General features: G+C 45.8%; 1 protein-coding gene across 4 annotated transcripts in view; it reads left to right on the forward strand.

The window, feature by feature from the left end:
- Positions 1 to 18,145, forward strand: part of Mboat2 (membrane bound O-acyltransferase domain containing 2) — a 204,047-nt gene that overhangs the window by 158,336 nt on the left and 27,566 nt on the right. For 3 of the 4 annotated variants that reach the window (XM_008850141.3, XM_029554574.1, XM_029554573.1), the window contains 2 exons: positions 7,332 to 7,387; positions 13,132 to 13,186. In XM_008850141.3, coding sequence (XP_008848363.1) covers positions 7,332 to 7,387; positions 13,132 to 13,186 — 111 coding nt within the window. The remainder of the gene's footprint in view (positions 1 to 7,331; positions 7,388 to 13,131; positions 13,187 to 18,145) is intronic. The other variant, XM_029554572.1, reaches the window with a different exon arrangement.

An 18,145-nucleotide genomic window follows, 5' to 3' on the forward strand; every position in this document is an offset into this window, starting at 1 on the left:
TCCCAGATACCTGTAGGGTGGAGCCCCTTTGGGGCTGGTCTTAGCTTTGCACAGCTCTCGCATCCCCCCGTGATCTGACGTGCGGCCTCGTCCTGGTGTGGAAATACCAACTGTGCATTCTTTAAAAGACTGAGCAACTTCTTCCACCCTAGATAGGTGGATCTGTGTAGGTTGAGATCTGTGTGGGTTGGTGAGCATGTATTTCCCTAGTACTTCCAGTAAGATCAGTCTACCTTCCCGGTCCCTACTCCAGTCTCCCTCCCCAGGCTTTTCTCCCGGAGCTTGTTTTTTTATCCACTCAAGTTCCCGTGGGGAATAGTCAGGTCTGGGAGGTAAGGTGGGTAGTTCAGGTCTGGGTACCTCTAGAGCTGCCAGCACAATGGGGCCCAAGAGAGCTACCCTCCTGGCTTCTGCATCAGCAAAGTTGTTACCAATAGCCTCAGGAGTTTTTCTGGACTGGTGCCCAGGCACATGTACAACTGCCACCGCCCTAGGCCTTTCCACGGCTACTAACAGTCTTTGAACTTCCTGCAAATTCTTAAGCTCCTTTCCTTCTGTGGACCAGAATCCTCTTTCCCGGTAGATGGCGCCATAAGAGAGCTACCCTCCTGGCTTCTGCATCAGCAAAGTTGTTACCAATAGCCTCAGGAGTTTTTCTGGACTGGTGCCCAGGCACATGTACAACTGCCACCGCCCTAGGCCTTTCCACGGCTACTAACAGTCTTTGAACTTCCTGCAAATTCTTAAGCTCCTTTCCTTCTGTGGACCAGAATCCTCTTTCCCGGTAGATGGCGCCATGAACATGCACAATGCCAAAAGCATACCTGCTATCAGTATAAATGTTAGCTCGCCTGCCTTCTGCCCTTTCCAGTGCCTCTGCAAGAGCAATAAGTTCTGCCTTCTGGGCTGAGGTGCCAGGGGGCAGGGCTGCACTCCAAATGACTTCCCCCTCATGCATCACTACCACTGCTCCGGCTCTTCTGACCCCATCCCACACGAAGCTGCTTCCATCTGTATACCAGTCTAATTCACTATCTGGCAGCCGCGTGTCTCTCAGATCTGCCCGTACCTGGATGATTTCAGAGAGAACGTCTCTACAGTCATGGATGGGGGTTGACAGGTCTGGGTCTGGCAGGAGAGTGGCAGGATTCAGGGTCACCAGGGCCGAGAAGACGATTTGAGGAGAGTCCAGCAGGAGCCCTTGGTAGTGGGTGAGCCTGGCATTTGTCATCCATTTCCCTGGACAGTGCCTGAGAATCCCCTCCACAGTATGCGGGGCTGTCACCCTCAGGTCCTGGCCAAAGGTCAGCTTGTCAGCTTCCTTTACCAGTAGGGCGATGGCTGCCAAGATGCGCAGGCAAGATGGCCATCCCGAGGCCACTGGGTCCAGCCGCTTGGACAAGTAAGCCACAGGTCTCTTCCACGGGCCTAGTTGCTGGGCCAGGACTCCTTTGGCCACTCCCTTCTTTTCATCTATAAACAAAATGAAGGGCTTTTCTGGGTCTGGCAGAGACAGGGCGGGGGCCTGGAGAAGAGCTTCTTTTAATCTGTCAAATGCTTCTTGCTATTCCTGACTCCACTTCCAATTCAGTCCTTCTTTGGTGGCTTCATACAGTGGACAGGCTATCCCTGCATACCCTGGGATCCAGAGTCCGCAAAACACAGCTGAGCCAAGGAATTCCCTCACTCCCCAGGGAGAGGAGGGCACAGGAATGGTCAGGATAGTCTGTTTTATGCATCCTTCAAGTCTAGGGTGGTATACCACACATGAGACGGTGGCAGGTGGCTAAGTAGGGTGTATGGGTTGGGCACCATGGGGTGAATGTCCTCTACCCTTTCATTTACCCTTTGCAAATCCTGCACCGGTCTGTAATCTCCACTGCCAGGCTTTCTCACAGGAAGCAGGGGTGTATTCCATGCTGACTGGCAGGGTTTAAGGATTTTTGCTTCTAGCAGTCTATGGATGTGAGGCACTATTCCCTTCCTAGCCTCTTCTGGCATCGGGTACTGCTGGACCCGAATGGGCAGGGCCGTAGCTTTGAGTTGGACCACAACCGGGGACAGGTGCTAATCAAGGCCGACTCCCCCGGTTTCGGCCCAGGTGGAAGGGAACTCCTGCAACCAGGAGCTCATGTCTCCCTGCCCCCCTTTTCTAGAGCCACTGGGAATAGGTGATATTCATCAGCCAGAGATAAAGACAACACATGTACTGGCTGCAGGGGCTGTCCTTCTGAGTCCATGACTTTTATACCTTTAGGCTCAAAATGGATACATGCCCCGATCCCGGTGAGTAAGTCTCCACCCAACAAAGATGCGGGACTCCCGGGCACAACCAGGAAGGAGTGGGAAACCTGATGCCTTCCCAAGTCCACCCCACCCCATCGGTGGTCCAGGCACACCCCTCAGTTCCTGAAGCTCCCCGGACCACACCTGTGTGTCCTGGATTCAGAGGACCGTGAGCCTGACCAAGAACCGAACACTGTGCCCCAGTATTCACCACGAACCCAGTGGGAGGATCCCCCACCGTGGAGGGCCCCAACAGGGCTCCCTCCTCCCCATCTCCCTTCCCTGCGGGCACTCTCTCCTCCAGTGCCCACATCTCCCGCACAGGGCACATTGTTCCTGCCCTAGTTTAGATGGGCAGGGTCCTGCTCTCCTCGCCGGCCGGCAGCCTCAGCGACCGTGCTAGGCTCGTGCGGCCCACTACTGTGCCCGGGCCTCGGCCCGCCAGGGCGCCTGCGCGGATCTGCTGGGCCTCACCGGCGATGGCAGCCACAGTGGCCCTATTGGGCGTGGGCACCCCTCCCGCAGGCGGTGGGGCCAGGGGTGGTGGGTCCCCACTGGGCGGCTGGGCCATTGCGTGGCTGGAGGGCTGCGAATTCAAGTACCTCATGAAGAAGCGCTCGGTGACCATCGGTTGCAACTCCTCGCAGGGCTTGGTGGATGTGAGCATGGGCCACTCGAACTTCATCTCGTGGCGCCAGCTGGAGATCTTCATGCCCCCGGGCGGCGGCCATGGCGCGGCTGCCCCAGAGCCCGCACAGGCCCGGCCAGAACGGCGTTTTTGTGGACGGCGTGTTCCAGAGGCGCGGTCGCCGCTGCTACAGCTGCCGCGCATGTGCACATTCAGGTTTTTGAGCACAAACATCAAGATAACGTTCACAGCCTTGTCCAGGGAGGAGAGAGAGAGATGAAAAGGGAGAAGTAAAGATGCCACTCTAAACAATGATGGCCAGTGGGTGTGCTTATGGATGGGTGCCTGTCGTTGCCCAGTTTTTCTTCTGCGTAGGACGTGAATTTATCTGGGATTCATGCCTAGGACCCCCTTATCCTCTCACGGGAGTCTTTCAGCGGCGAGCGCCCTGTGGCTCTTACTAGCTCGACCCGTGCCCACGGGGCTTTCTCAGTGGCCAGAGAGAGGGATGGAGAGGGGTGGGAGATACGGAGAATAAATAGAAGGAAAAGGAGGAAATGAAGGTTTTAAAATAGAGAATGTAGAGAAAAATACAAAACCAGACCCCCCCCCCCAGTAAGACAATTAGTACAACCAGCAAGCACGCGCACCACATCTCATTGCATTCGCTCGGACCGGTCCTTCTTTTGCTCAGACGCGCGTTGCACTCACCACTCTCACTCTCACCTTCGGGATCCTTGAGACTCCTCGTGTTTCTCCCAAAAGGTGTCCACTCGGACTGCCTCAAGGTAACGAGCTCGACCTCCTCTTCCTCTGGTGCCAGGTTTCTGCCAATCGGGCTTCCTCCCCAGGGCCGAGACACTCAGACCCTAGGTGCCGGGACTTGAACCCGGACTTCCCTGATCGGGACTTGAACCTGAGACCAGACACGGGATGGCGATTCCCGCTTTATTCTGGATTTTACAGACACGAGGGAGCCACCCTCAATTTACACTGCCCTGTCCGGAGAAAAGAAACTCTGCCCCCGTTCGTCCTTTGATCCCCAGAAGCCCCCCACGAATCCCGGACGAGCCCCCAAAATGTTAGGGTCCGTGACTCGGTGGGTCTCTTCTGGAGAACAAATGCACGAGTATGGAGATGCAAGAATCAAGCAGAGTTTTATTAAACCAGCTAGCTGGGGCCGACCGTCCTTTCCAAAACATGCAGGTCTGGTTAGAGCGATCGACCCTGAGGCAATTTTAGGTAAAGATTATATAGGCTCCCACAACCGTTACACAAAGGCCCGCGTTTATACAGCCAATAGTTTCGAAACAAGCATTTCATAAACCAATAACTTTAAAACAAGAAAAATGTTACAACTCTCTTCAGGTGTCTCAATCGGGGAGAGATCGTTGGTATGTGCCTGGCACGACTCTTTCCTGTTATCTTGTGTAAGCAGACATGTCTACATGACATGACACAGAACAGGTCAGGCTCCAGGGGCTGTATCACTTGCCTCTATCTCCGGATGCCTGTGTCTCCAGTTGAGTTAATGGTTACAAGCAGTAAATTTAAACAAGTAAATTCAAGCAGTAAATTCAAAGCAGTATATTCAAACAAACAGTAAATTCCTCTTCCCCTAACATTTAGTAAGTTCAAGCAGTAAATTCAGGCAAGCAGTATCTCATCAACCATCATAGCTGTGAATGTAAAGCCAAGTTCTCAGGATCTCTTAGTTTCTAGACAGAAGCTATGCTGGAAAGGAAACTCATGAGGACAGCAGAAGGAACAGGGCACATAAATCAGTGTTTGCTGGTTTGAAAGCATGTGGCTCACCTGAGCAGTGCCTCTGACCTTTTTTGTATAGTGAAATTTAAAATGGTTAGGTCTAGTTGGAAAAGTAGGCACCTGAGTACCAGTTGCTTGATGCCCAAGAGGGTCTAAGATCAAAGTTTGAGCCCCTTTGCCTGAGAAAAAGTTTAGGAGAAAAAAAGGCTTTTAAAACGTTTGTCCTTTGTCAATGGGGCAAGCCGCCTGAAATTCTTTAAATGTTGAGCAAAGTTGCCCAGCTCGTTTAGGCTAGTTGGGTCAAAATTGGGAGAAAGAGTCCCCTAAAGGGTTTTTAGCCAAATTTATAAGAGAACTTAAGAATGGGCCCAGCTGGAAACTTCATTTAATTAGAATGTTAAAGAAAAAAATTTCCAGGGCAGGCGAGCTGGCAGTCTTGGCTTTTGGCAGCTGCCTGGAGGGGATGAATAACGGGAAGGGGAATATGCCTTGGGGTCATGCAGGTTTAAAGCATGCATGGGAGGTCAGACACGTGGTGGGCTGGCAGGTACATGGCAGGAAGTAGAAACATGGCGAGCTGGCAGGCACACAGCAGGGAGCAGAAAGCTTTAGTATCGGACGGCGAGAGAGAGGAAAAGGATACAGAGCATTTGTATGTGTTGGATTGAACAGTATCAGAAATCACCCCTAGTAAAGTGAAGAAGAAAGGCAATGGAAGAGGAGAAAGACAGGAAAAATGATGAAAGACAGCAGAGCTTGCAGGCCCCTAGCAAAGGGGCAGGGTGGGGGGTGGTGGGGGGTGAGATGCGGGTGGTGAGTGGCGGTGGGGGAACCGAAATAGGGAACGGATGAAGCAGGTCCATTACGGAGACCACATTTCTGTCCGGGAGTGGTAAAAATCATGGGAAAGGAGATCAAAAGAAGTAGGCCAGGCAGAGTGCTCCCCAGTGAGGAGAGTCAGAAAGAGGTGAAAGCAAAGCAGAGGGCTGGGGAGAGGAGGAGAGAGAGAGAAGAAGTGTACCTGAAAGCCAAGTTAGTGGCATTGGAGAAGTCCAGGCGGGTCCCTTGAGGTAAGAACCGGGTTTTGACACCATCTGATAGGTAAAAAGTTGGCGGAGAATGAGCGAATGGATGATGAGGCACCGAGGCACAGCTAAAACTCCATCAAAATAGGGTTTATTAGCAAAGGAACACATGGGACAGATTCCCTTCCGGGCAGGGAAAATGTCTGCCCGGGTCTTGAGCTGGGGTGTTTTAAAAGGGAGGCTTCTGCCTCCTGCAGAAGGCAGGAAGATGTATTTTTTTTTTAAGTTGGGGGCAGGGGGAATGGGAGAGCCGGACTGTTAAAACCTGTCCTCTTCAGAGATCAAAGGGGAAGCCTGCTGTGTTGGCCAAACAGTGGAGAAAAGTCTGCTTCTCTTGACTTCAAAGACCAAGGTGCTTATCAGATAGGTTCCCTTTTCTCAGGAGCATGAGAAGTCCTTGGGATCCTGTTGGCGAGGGGGCAGGGCTATCTGAACCTTAACAGCCTTGAGTTTTCAAGGTCAGGTCTGCAAATTTCATTTCCAGGGCTAAGATGTAGAAAACAAACCCTTGTTGCTACTGCATGCTGATGCTGTAAGAAATCAACTCCTTTCTTGACACTTTGAGAGATACCAGTGTTTGACTAAAGACAGCATTTCTGCTCTGAGCAGTGTGGCTGGTGGAAAAGCAGTCAGGACGTTATCAGATGGACCCTGAACCTCCACTCCTTCTGACTAACTGGCCCTTGTCCTGCCTATGCAGGGGAGTGATTCTGTGTGGTCAGCTTTGGGAGGCCTTGTGAGAAGGATATGGTGAGACACACATTCTACCTATAGGCAAAGTATAACTTCCTGCTTCTGTTGGCAGTTTCAGAAAGTTAAATTACCTGTGTTCTTTAAAATCAACTGTAAGCTGATGCTGTAAAGGGTAAAATGTGCTACATCTTATAATTCTTATGTGGCTGGCTTGTTTTTTTCTTCTTGAGTTATCCATTGAGTTAAAATAATTAGAAATGTAGGAGAAATATTGCCATTTCTAATGCTTTTAAAATTCTCTTTTCTTTAAGAGATGATATACTTCTCAGTTCTGGGTGACTGGCATCAGCGTGCCCTGCTTTTACACAGGGAGATAGCACCCTGTCTCTTTTCTTTCTCCCTATTTCCCTCATGTTTGGCTTCCTACCTGTCATACTTACCTCACCCAAATTCCTTTCATTGTCTCCTTAATCCCCCTTTCCCAGGCAGCTTGTTCTCTTTCATGTTCAGCCTTAGGACAAAGGGCAACATAGAATGTTGAAAGAAGTTCTAAGTCTGAGCCTGGGCATATATGATGTGCCTGCACTTCTGACCTCTGGTCCTCATCTGATGATGCCCAAGTTGAAGGAGGTTGACCCACAGAAGATTACTTTTTAGGGACAGAGCACTCTTGCAGAAAAGGCCTCGATTTCTTTCATGTACTTTCTTTGGACACAAAGCCCCTGAGTTGTTTTCTCTTAAAAAGCTCCAGGAGTTCTTTTTTATGCTAGAAACTTGAGATTTTATTGTTATAAGCAGAGTAGACTTTTTCCTATGTCTTAAGTATTGTTTAACTTTCTTCATTTAAAATGTCTACTTTTGTTTCATCACAGCCCAATGATGATCATTACCCAGAAGATCACTAGTTTGGCTTACGAAATTCATGACGGTAAGAGTTTGGAAGTTAATTTTTCATCACTGGAAAGAACCCTATTCAAATAATCTTTGGCTTGCGATATTGCCATAATGCTCTGTTCTTTGGGAAGGGAAGGAAGGAAGGTAGGGGAAATACTAAGTTCTGCTTAAGATTATTAAAGTGTGGGCTGGAGAGATGGCTCAGTGGTTAAGAACACTGGTTGTTCTTGCAGAAGATCTGGGTTCGAATCCCAACACCCACATGGCAGCTAACAACTGTCTGTAACTCCAGTTCCAGGGGATCTGACAGCTTCTTCTGTTCTCCATGGGCATTGCACGACATGGGTGCACTTACTTACATGCAGGCAATGCACGTATACACATGAAATAAAAATAATAAATTAAAAAAAAGATTATTAAAGTATGCTCTACCCCTACTCCTATCTCCACCCCAATGATTTCTCTTGATTTTTAATTCAGTTCAGTAATAAAACAGTAAAATAGTCATATGATCATGTATATGATAATTTAAATACAAAGGAAATTTAGACCTTTGGTCTAAATTAAGTTTGAGTCCTGTTTCAGCTGTCTTAATTTGCATTGAAATTTGTACACTTCTCTCACCCCACCCCTTTGTGCTCATACACATGTACACATGTGTACATAGACTTTTAGAATAAACATGCACGTATTCTGTGTCTTCAATGATCGGACACTTAGGAAATGCCAGGAATCAAGATTCCTTGGGGTGTTGACTTGGGGTGTAGGCTCTAGATCATCAGGTATGGAAGGCATATCTTGTTTAGGAAAGTTATCTGCTTGGCCCTACATGTGGATTCCTCCATCCTCTGTCCACTCCCCAATCTGGTCCTCCCACTCTCCAACCTGGTCCTCACACACATTGACAGTGCTGGGGCATAAAGGAGGTTTCCTTCTTTTTCTTTTTGCTACTGATAAGCAAAATTACCTACATTTTAGGGGGAAATTGGAAAACAGAACAGATTTCTTTTTTACAGTCACTGGTCCATGTTTAATCCTCCTAGGATTAAACATCTCCTCCTAGAGCATCTCCTCCTAGGGCAGATACTTCCTGTATACTCCCCAGAGGTGGTGGCCTGTGCAGGGTAAGGCATGGGATGGCTGTTGGAGATCCAGATTCCAGTTCTGCTGCTTCTTTGGCTTTCTCATTTCCAAGCTCATAGTTGGACCCACCTTGGAGTGTCTTTTTGTGCATTACAGTTGATGGATAGTGTCTCATAGTTGTTGGATCCTGAACAAGGGACATGGGCAGAACTTAGACCCTGATACCATAGTCATGAAGCTCATACTGTGAAATGCTGTAGGTCAAGGTATCCTGTTATCTTCAGGTACTGAGAGTTCTGTGCCACAGTGACAGGTCCCACCTGGAGCTCTGGAAGGACAATATAGGGTATCATGGATCAGGAATGTCATTCCGTCCATAGGTCTAGAAGCACCTGCTGATAGTATATGTATACTATAGTGAGTGTTGTCTCTGAGACAGTTTTGATTATTGAAGAGTTCAGATTCTTTAGCTTTACACATGGCTCCTCCTTCGTCTTGATGAAGTCTCTCCTACCAGACATCCTCACGCAGACCAACCATCCACCATTTTCTGCTTCAGGGCTGGATCCAACACCCACTAGCCCCTGTTTCCTCAGCAACTCTTACAAGAGAGGGCCTCCTTGTCAGTATTGGGGATCCCAAGCCCATCCACAGTTTGGCAGTTCATAGATCTCTCAGCATGCAGTGTGTTCATGGCTAAGTTGTATTCCATTGAGGATTCCTAAGGACAGAAGTACCTATAATGAAGTCCAGAAGAAACTAGGCACAAATTTCCCAGAGTCCCCTCCCAGTGGAGTCACAGAGACAGCACTGAATTCTGGAGCAGCAAAGTAGGAGAACACCTGTGATGTGTCATCTGCCAGAAAGTTCCTTAGACATTTGTCAGGGTCTGGTCATACAGGTACCCAGTGCCCAGTGTATGTCATAGTTCTGTCAGGAAAGCAGATGTTCAGAATAAACCAGGCTGGCACAATAGTTGAGGCCTAAGGAACACTTATCTCAGTGTAGGACTGTGTGCCTCCCAAGCTCCTGACACCAGACATGGTCACCCTTGCAGGCAGGCCCTACTAAGGACAGCAGCATCATGCTGTGTGAATCTGTACAGACTGTTGGGTGTGGAACTCTCTTGGCTGTTTTTCAATGGCCTGTGCAACAGTAGCATTCATACCAGCAGCTTCAGGAATGGTTTTGAGATATCTGGCCCCCTCACAGAATCCAACCTCCTGCCCTGCTGTTCTGGCTTTAAATTGTGCACAAGAGGTTATTGAGGCCTCCAGCAGTGTGTGGTCTTGACTTCTGACATGTAGCAAAGTCCTGGGGAAGACATAGCTTTTCTTGCTTTACAAGTTCTTTGATATCATTCATAGTAGGAGTACTTCAGCCTAACTGGGTGCTTGTGCCCGATAAGGGAATATGAGGAGTCTGGTTTCCTATCATATTCTACACTGCCTTAATCTGTCTTAGTGTTCGTCTTCTAGCTTAAACAAATAGTATCTTAATTTAATCTGTTTTGAGTCATTCTAAGTACCCAAAGTTTGAACCGTGGAGGGAGGCTGGTCCTGTATGTATAGACAAAATTGTTCTATGAAAATATCTCGGCTGACAGGATGGCTCAGCAGTTAAGAACACTGTCTGTTGTGGCAGAGGACCTACATTTGGTTCCCAGTACCCACACAGCAGCTAACAGCTGTCCTTAATTAAAGTTCTAAGGTATCTGAAGCTTTCTTCTGCCTTCCACAGGCATTGCACAACACAGGTTCACTTACATACAGGCAGGCAAAACACTCATACTCTTAAAATAGAAATAAATTTTTTAAAAATAAAATATCTCCCTTATAAGGTAGGCATATATACGTTATATGTCTACTTCCCTTGGCTGACTTGCAGTTCTAAAATGATAGTAGCCTCCCTGGTCAGCATGGTGGAGGAACGCTGTTAAGGAAGCTCCACCCTACACCAAACACTTAGAAATGCTGAGCAAGGGCAGAGATGGCTCAGGGTGTAGAGCTACTTGCAGTGCAAACATAAGGACTTGAGTTTGGATCCCCAGCACCCACATAAATGCTGGACACGGCAGGTGCATCTGTAATCTCAGCCCTGATGGGGATAGAGACAAGATGATCTGAGGGGCTTGGTGATCAGCCAGCCTAGCTCAAATGGTGAGCTGTAGATTCAGCTGAGACCCTGTATCCAGAAACAAACAAACAAAAAAATGCTTAGGGTCTCTGAGAGCCAGACTCCCTTATTAGTAATTTTGACCTCTTCCTCTTTATTTTTTTTCATAGACCTGATTTGATTTTCTTTGTACCCAATTGTCAGAATACACGTGCAGTTAATTTCCTTTCGGCAATTACTGAATGTATAGGGTTTGAATTATTGAATATATAGGAATATGTAGGACAGCAATGGAGGAGGCTACCTGACATTGAACTCTGACCTCTCATGGATTGGCAAGCATGCCCTCCACACACAAAGAAGTGCTGAACAAAACATAACAGAAAGTTTATATGTACCAAGGCTTGGCATCTCAGATAAGACTGTTTACATGCCCCTTCTGGTAAAAGGAAGGAAGGGGGAAAGGGAAGGAGGGAAAGCAAAGTTTTTTGTTATTGTTGTTGTTTTGTCTTTTTTTTTTTTTTGAGACAGGGTCTCCCTGTAGTCCCAGCTGGCCTGGGACTTGCTGTAGATAAGGCTGGCCTTGAACTCACAGAGATCCACCTGCCTCTGTCTCATAAGTGCTGGGATTAAAGGCTTGCACCACCATACCTGGCAAGAAAAGTTTTTAAAAACAGAATACTATGGGGCTGGAGAGATAGCTCAGCGGTTAAGAACACTGACTGTTCTTGCAGAAGACCCAGGTTCGAATCCCAGCACCCGCATGGCAGCTAACAGTTGTCCTTAACTCCAGTTCCAGGGGATCCGATAGCCTCTTCTGTCCTCCGTTGGCACTGCATGACACAGGTGCACTTATCTACATACAGGCAATACACGCATACACATAAAATAAAAATAATAAATAAAATATTTTTTAAAAAAACAGAATACTAGTGGTCATTTGTAGAGATAGCCCTAGATTGTTTGGGAAGGGGCAGATGAGTCCCATGTGGGGAAGAAAAGTAGACTTATTGATAGTGGCAGTATCCTCTGGGGTCCCTGGATTGTGCTTAACCTTCTCCTCATCTCCAGTCTTCTTTTAAGTGTGGTTTTGCTTTTTCTACTGGTTCCAAAAGTAGGTTCCTACTCATTGAGGGAAACTTGTAAATATAAAGAACTATAAAGAAACAAAGTAAAGAACCTTGTCTCCCCCTAAGGACCCCTGAGAGTCAGACTCCTTCTTAGCAATTTTGACTTCTCTTATCTTTTTCATAGACCTGATTTTTTTGTGGCTAATTGTCAAAGTAGATGTGCAGTTATTTTCCATTCCATAATTATTGGATATATAGGTAAATTTTTTTTGCCTATATGTGTAAGGCTGTGATGATTCTCGTCATAAATTTGAAATCATGTCTCTAATTATTTCCTTAGGCTAGAGTCTAGGATTAGAGGAGAGGAAGATTTGTTCTACTGGTTTACAGAAACAATGTGATTTCCATCTTGTGGTTCATTTCTTTACATGCCTCCTACTTGACTATGAGGGCTCCACAGCAGAGAATTTGCTTCTCTTTGCTCTTTTTCCAGTGCTAAACAGTTTGTATAGTATCTTAAGATGATTTTTTTTCTCATCTTTGTTTCATGTACATGTATCATACATTAAATGTGTCTGTGTTACATAATTAATATCATGCTATAGGGATAAAAGCCCTTTAAAAGTTCTGAATACTTAGAAGTAAAAAATGGCATCTTGTTATTTTAACAATTGGGTATTTTTTGTTTTGTTTGGGTTTTTTTTTGGTGACAGGACTTGCTGTATATAATCCAGTCTGGCCTTGAACTTGGGGTCTCACTGCTTTAGCTTCCCAGAAATTTCTTAACTAATTATGTTTCCATAATTAATAATGAAATTATCATTTTATATATTAGTTGGATATTTCTATTTTTTTGTAATTTGTTTTCCATGTTCTTTGTTTCTGTCTAGTTATCTCGGTGCTTTTTAGTTGGGTGAATTTTGCTTTGTTGGGGGATATTATCATTTTGGTTTTTTTCAAAGCATATGGTTTAGTAAGTTGGTGTGTAGTTGTAGCAATAGCTTCCTGTTTGGGAGTAAAGGCAGATAGATAGGTGAAGATAATATATTTGATTCCATTTGTGTTCGCTGAAGTTGTTTGAGAGTAGGGACCTCGTCACTGCTCTGTCAAGCTGCTAGTCCATGGCACAGAGGTTCAGTCATCTAAATTATCCTTAAAGAGTCTTAATGCCTTTTTGAAAAGTCATATCTTTTCCTATTAAGGATAATTAATTTGTAAATTAAAAAGTATGAATATTTAAGATTTTGTTTTTGTTGTTGTTCATGATAATTTCCTTCAGAGAGGAATCAGACTAGTAATCTTCCTTTCTCCAGAATGTGTTATTTATCTTACTCATGGGTTGGTGGGTTGGGTTACATGATGATCCAAACATGACTGAATCTGTGTTGCTGTGAGAAAGAAAGGGACAATCATTAGATAAAAATTGGGATTATTGCATGAATTTCAAATGAGGCAAGTGCCATTCTTGTAAGAAAACGTAACTAACAAAAGTACCTCTTTTTCTTCTCAGGCATGTTTCGAAAGGATGAAGAACTGACTCCATCACAGAGGGGATTAGCTGTAAGGTATGTGTCTTTGCATCTCCCATGCTTTGTGCCTTCTCTGCCCAGAACACATTCATATTTCTAAGGCTTCCTAGTCCTTCCAGAGGCACTGGTTCATGGAAACAGAGCCTTCTTCCCCCTGCATGGCTCCTTGTCACTATGTTATGTTGTGCTAGGCTGGGTGTCCCTCCAAGGCTTCCTGGTCCATGCCTGTGTCATTGTACAATGTGTGCCTCCTGTGGACCATGTGAGAGCTGTCCACATGTTCTGTCTCTGTGAGACTCATTCTTCCTCAAAAACAGGAGTTAGTATGTCTGCTGTGTAGTAATTACTAATGATAAGAGCAGCCACCATTTGTAGACCAGTGACTGGATGACAGTGTTTGGCCAGTGCGTAAAACATCCATGTAGTACAGAGGTGCCACTCTGATGTTGCTGATAATTGTTTGATGAGTTCATTCTGGGGTCACCTTTGCTTCTGAATTGTCGCCTAAGGAATGGTTGGTTTCTTGACAAAGTCTATCTCAATGTAATTTAATTAGAGAACACAGGCTTCTTTTACCTTTAAAGAAAAGCATTCCTGTGGAGTACCTTGTTTCTAAATACAAGATTAACAAATCCACAGTTGCTAGAAGGTAGTGGATAGACCTGTGTCACTGTCTACTTTCATCCCAGGTAGCATGTCTGCACATTTGTCAGTTTTCCCATTATCAATCTTCATATAACAGGACACATGCAGTTGAGTCTGCTTACCTGATAAGAAATTAGTCTGTCTGGGTTCTTGATCTTTCCTTGTCCTTGATTACCCCAGTCACCATTATTCACAGGCACTTAGCCAGGTTATCTTTTCCCTCTCAATTATATCTGGCACATGTCCCATTCTAGTTAAACTCCACTCTCAAGCTGCCAAGTAGTGGGAGAAAGCCAAATGGAAAGAATTTATACGCTTGACAGTAGCAAAATTTCTTTTCATTTTTTCTTTATTTTTGAGAAATAAAAGCAACTCAACATCATTCTGTAATCATAAAACCCACCAAACTGCCTAAATTTGAAGATATGTCCCTTTGTGGTACTGAGTATTAACTGCCCATAATTCCATGTAAGGCTTTCATCTTTTCATCTCGAATCACGTTCCTTCTTTTATCTCCTGGTTAACTGGGTTCCCCACCACACCCAGCTTGAAGAAAAAACTAGTTTCATCATGTATTTCCATCTAGCCACCATCTTCCTGTCCCTGACACTCCCCCTCCTCCACAGTAGTCCCCCTCCCCATCTCCACTTTCTTTCTCTCCTCTGCCCCCTGTAGTTAGGTGTGTGTCCCCCTTCTGTCTTGGCATGTTTCATCTTTGGCCTGTTGGCATGATGGTCAGCCACAGCAGTACTGGCCCACTTGACCACTCCTCACTGGTCTTCCTGAACATTGCATTCTTGTGCTTTTTGTTCCCTGCTCCCTGGCCTGTACTCTGCCTCCTTTGCTGAACCCTCTGCCTCTGCCTTCCCACTGCCTGTTCCTGTACCCCAGAGTGCAGACCTGGTCTTCTCAGCTTTCCCCAGGGGCCTCCATGGCAGCTGGTGGCTTCAAATGCCACCTGCCCTTTCCTCCCTGGCCCTCTCCCTGATCTCTAGTCTCTTTCAGTATCCTTGCCTTGATAGTGTTAGGTGTGTTCAAAATAGAAGTCCTAGTTTCTGTCTCCCCCTACCTCTCACCCCCTGTGTTTTTCCACTGCTGACACTTGTTGGCTAATGGTATCAATAACTACTAGTGGCTGAGGGGGACACACACAGACTCCCATTTAATTGCAAAACTTATTCCACTAGCAAATTCTGTAACCTTTCAGTCATCTCTAGTATGACTGCCTCTTGCCACTCCACTCATGTCACCTCCAGATCCTCTACTAGGTTTAAAAGGTAGCTTTCCAGGCTGCCCCACTTTTCATCTTGCCCTCTGTAGTGGACTTTTAGATTGCATCCAGAGATCCACTGAGAGAGAGGGAGGGAGGGAGGGAGGGAGAGAGAGAGAGAAAGAGAGGGGGAGAGAGAGAGAGAGAAAGAGAGAGAGAGAGAGAGAGAGAGAGAGAGAGAGAGAGAGAGAGAGAGAGATCGACTGCAACTGTGAATGTGCACGAAGGGACCAAAGGAGGATGTTGGTGTCTTACTATAGAGCTCTCTGCCTTATTTTTTGAGACATGGTCTCTCTGTACCTGTGAAGCTTACCATTTCAGCTAGCCTATCTGGCCAGCAAGCTCCCAGGAACTTCTTGTCTTTATCCCTCCCCACCCTTCCTTACCTACACATGCGATTCCATCTAGGGGTACAGGAATGGGTTTGTTTCCCCTGCCAGTTAAAGAATTAAAAGGCAAGGAAAGTTTAAAAATTAAGCAAAGCCTAAGTTTATTCAAAGAGCACAGTTTTCTTAGAGCTTAAAAGAAAAACCCTTGCTGGATATGGTAGTATACTTCTTTAATCGCAGCATCTCTGAGGCAGAGACGCAGGTGAATCTCTGTGAGTTCGAGGCCAGCGTGGTCTACATAGGGAGTTTCAGGTCATCTAGAGATACATAGTGTAACCCTGGCTCAGAAATCAAAACAAAACTAGACAAAATCCCAGGGCAGGCAAGCTGTGAATCTCAGCAGCTGCCCAGAGGAGGATAATGAAGAAGAGGAGGAAAAAAGCCATGCCATTTGAGTTAAGCCTGCATGGAGGTCAGTCACATGGCAGACAAGTAACCAAACACATGATAAGGCAGAGCAGCTTTAAAGAAAGATTTAGGAAGCCCAAAGTACCAGAAAAAGCATACTCAGATTCTGACCAGCACTGGAAAAATGGGACAGAAAAGACAAAAATAAAAAGTTGCACCTTTACTCAGAAAGGTAGGTAGACCCAACAGTACCTTGTGGTGGGCCGTAGGGATTGTGTTAGGGGCAGAAATTCTGGGAAGGGAAAGTACCATATCTCATTAAAGGGATACTTATTCCACCTATCTCTTTAGTTTGGCTTAAGGTAAGCCAGCCTTCCTGCCTTCCTAAGGGTGGTCCCTTGATGGGTGTTTGATAGGCCCAAGTGGATTAACCCTTGTGTTTTGGGTGGCTTGGATGGTTAGTTCTCCACCCAGTCCAGAGCTTTCCTGTAATGGGCCTTCACTGCTGCTATGTCATTGCCCCTGAAGAGGTAACCCTAAAATAATTTAGGAGACAGGATGAAATTAGGGGATAGATAGAACCCATTTTCACTCTGGAAATATACAGATCCAGTTCCAGAGCTGTTCACCAGAGGGGTTTATTATTGTCTGGACTTGAGTTCTAGTCCCTACCCTCATGTATGGACTCCAGGTGGGAGCATTCCTTTAGGAGATAAGAAGCCAGAGCTCCCTTCTGACATTCCTGGCCTAGAACCTAGGGCGTTTCTGGAGCTGCTATTTTGGGAGTCCTTGCCCTAACTGCCTGTACAGTTTCTATCTCCTGTTCTAATCATACTCTGGTGGTATAGGCACAGGCAGCTGTGTCCAGATTTTTAAGTGGATGCTGGAGATTTGAACTTGAATCTTCTTGCTCTCCATCCTCCAGAGATCCTTTTAATATGCCTTGAAATGTTTTAGGGTTGTTTGTCTCCCCCCTTGTGATAAAAATCTCCAGGGCCTTCCTGTGTAATTTATAATAAGCTTTAAACTTCTGACCACAGCATCAAGCTCCAAAGGGAGCCCAGAGAGCTACACTCTTCATTTCAAAGCTTTCTCTCTCTCTCTCTCTATTTATTTTTTGTTTATTGTTTTGGAGTGAGAGGACAGGGTTTCATTTCATAGACCAGGCTGGGTTCAAACTTGCTATCCTCTTGCTGTCCTGCCTAAGTACTTGAATTATAAGGGTGTACCCCATACCCAGCCACCCCCTCTTTAAATAGACCAGCCCATCAGAAATCCCCTCCCTCTAGCGCACTTCCTAGCCCTTTGTGCTACCTTGTTGTTGTTGTTTTTTAATGTACGTACTATTGGGTGTTGAGTGTTTATTTTCATTGTTCCTCTCTCTCTCTGTCCTTGAGTTTGAGGTCAGTGAGGACTGGAGCTTTGTCTGGTTATTCTTATGTTCCCATTTCCTATGTAGGGAGTGATTCTTGTCCCAGGAGACATTTGACGGTGTCTGGAGGCATTTCTGGGTGTCACAGCCAGGGAAGCCCTTCTGATATTCAGTGGGTAGAGGCCAAACATCCACCATTCAGTATAGTCCCCTACAACAAAGAAATACCCCAAATGTTAGCTAAGGGGGGCTGAGAACTCCTAACTAAGCTAAGGAAGCACATAGTTGATAATAATATTAATGGACCAAATAAGCAAATCTTTATTGTGACAAATGAAATAGTGAGTCCTCATTTTGATAGCAAGTATTATAGTTACTTACATCAGAGCTTAAAAAAATGACTTGACATGACAGTCAAGCCAAAAATGACTTCAGCAAATATCATGACTGAGAATTATCTTCTGTTAGCAAGCCTTAATGGTGCCTGTCTTAATCCCAGCATTTGGGAGTTAGAAGCAGGAGGATCAGAAGTTCAAGGTCATCATCCTCAGCTATACACTGAGGTGAGCCTAGGCAACAGGAGACCCTGTCTCAAAATAAAAACAAGAAACAAGACATAGAGTAAGAAGTGGTTAGTTCCAGGTGAGCTTAGGCTACATAATGAGATTTTGCCTTAAAAAAAAAAAAAAAGCCACATATGATGCCTCATACTGGTAATATCCCCCAGAAGGCTGAGGTAGGAAAATTGCCATGAGTTCCATGTCAGCCTGAACTGCAGTGATCTGAACTACAGAGTGGGACTCTTAAAAATATAAACACTACCATTATCTCCCCCTCCCCCCAAAAAAGGAAGAAAAAGAAATCTTGTAAAAAACAAAAAAGGAGACTTTTGACTAGAGGGTTGTTCAAATGATTTTTTTTTTTTTTTTTTTTTTTTTTTTTTTTTTTTAGTCTCCCTGTAGCCCCAGCTG

This window comes from Nannospalax galili, unplaced genomic scaffold (genome assembly GCF_000622305.1).
Source record: "Nannospalax galili isolate Female #2095 unplaced genomic scaffold, S.galili_v1.0 scaffold100, whole genome shotgun sequence".
NCBI lineage: Eukaryota > Metazoa > Chordata > Mammalia > Rodentia > Spalacidae > Nannospalax > Nannospalax galili.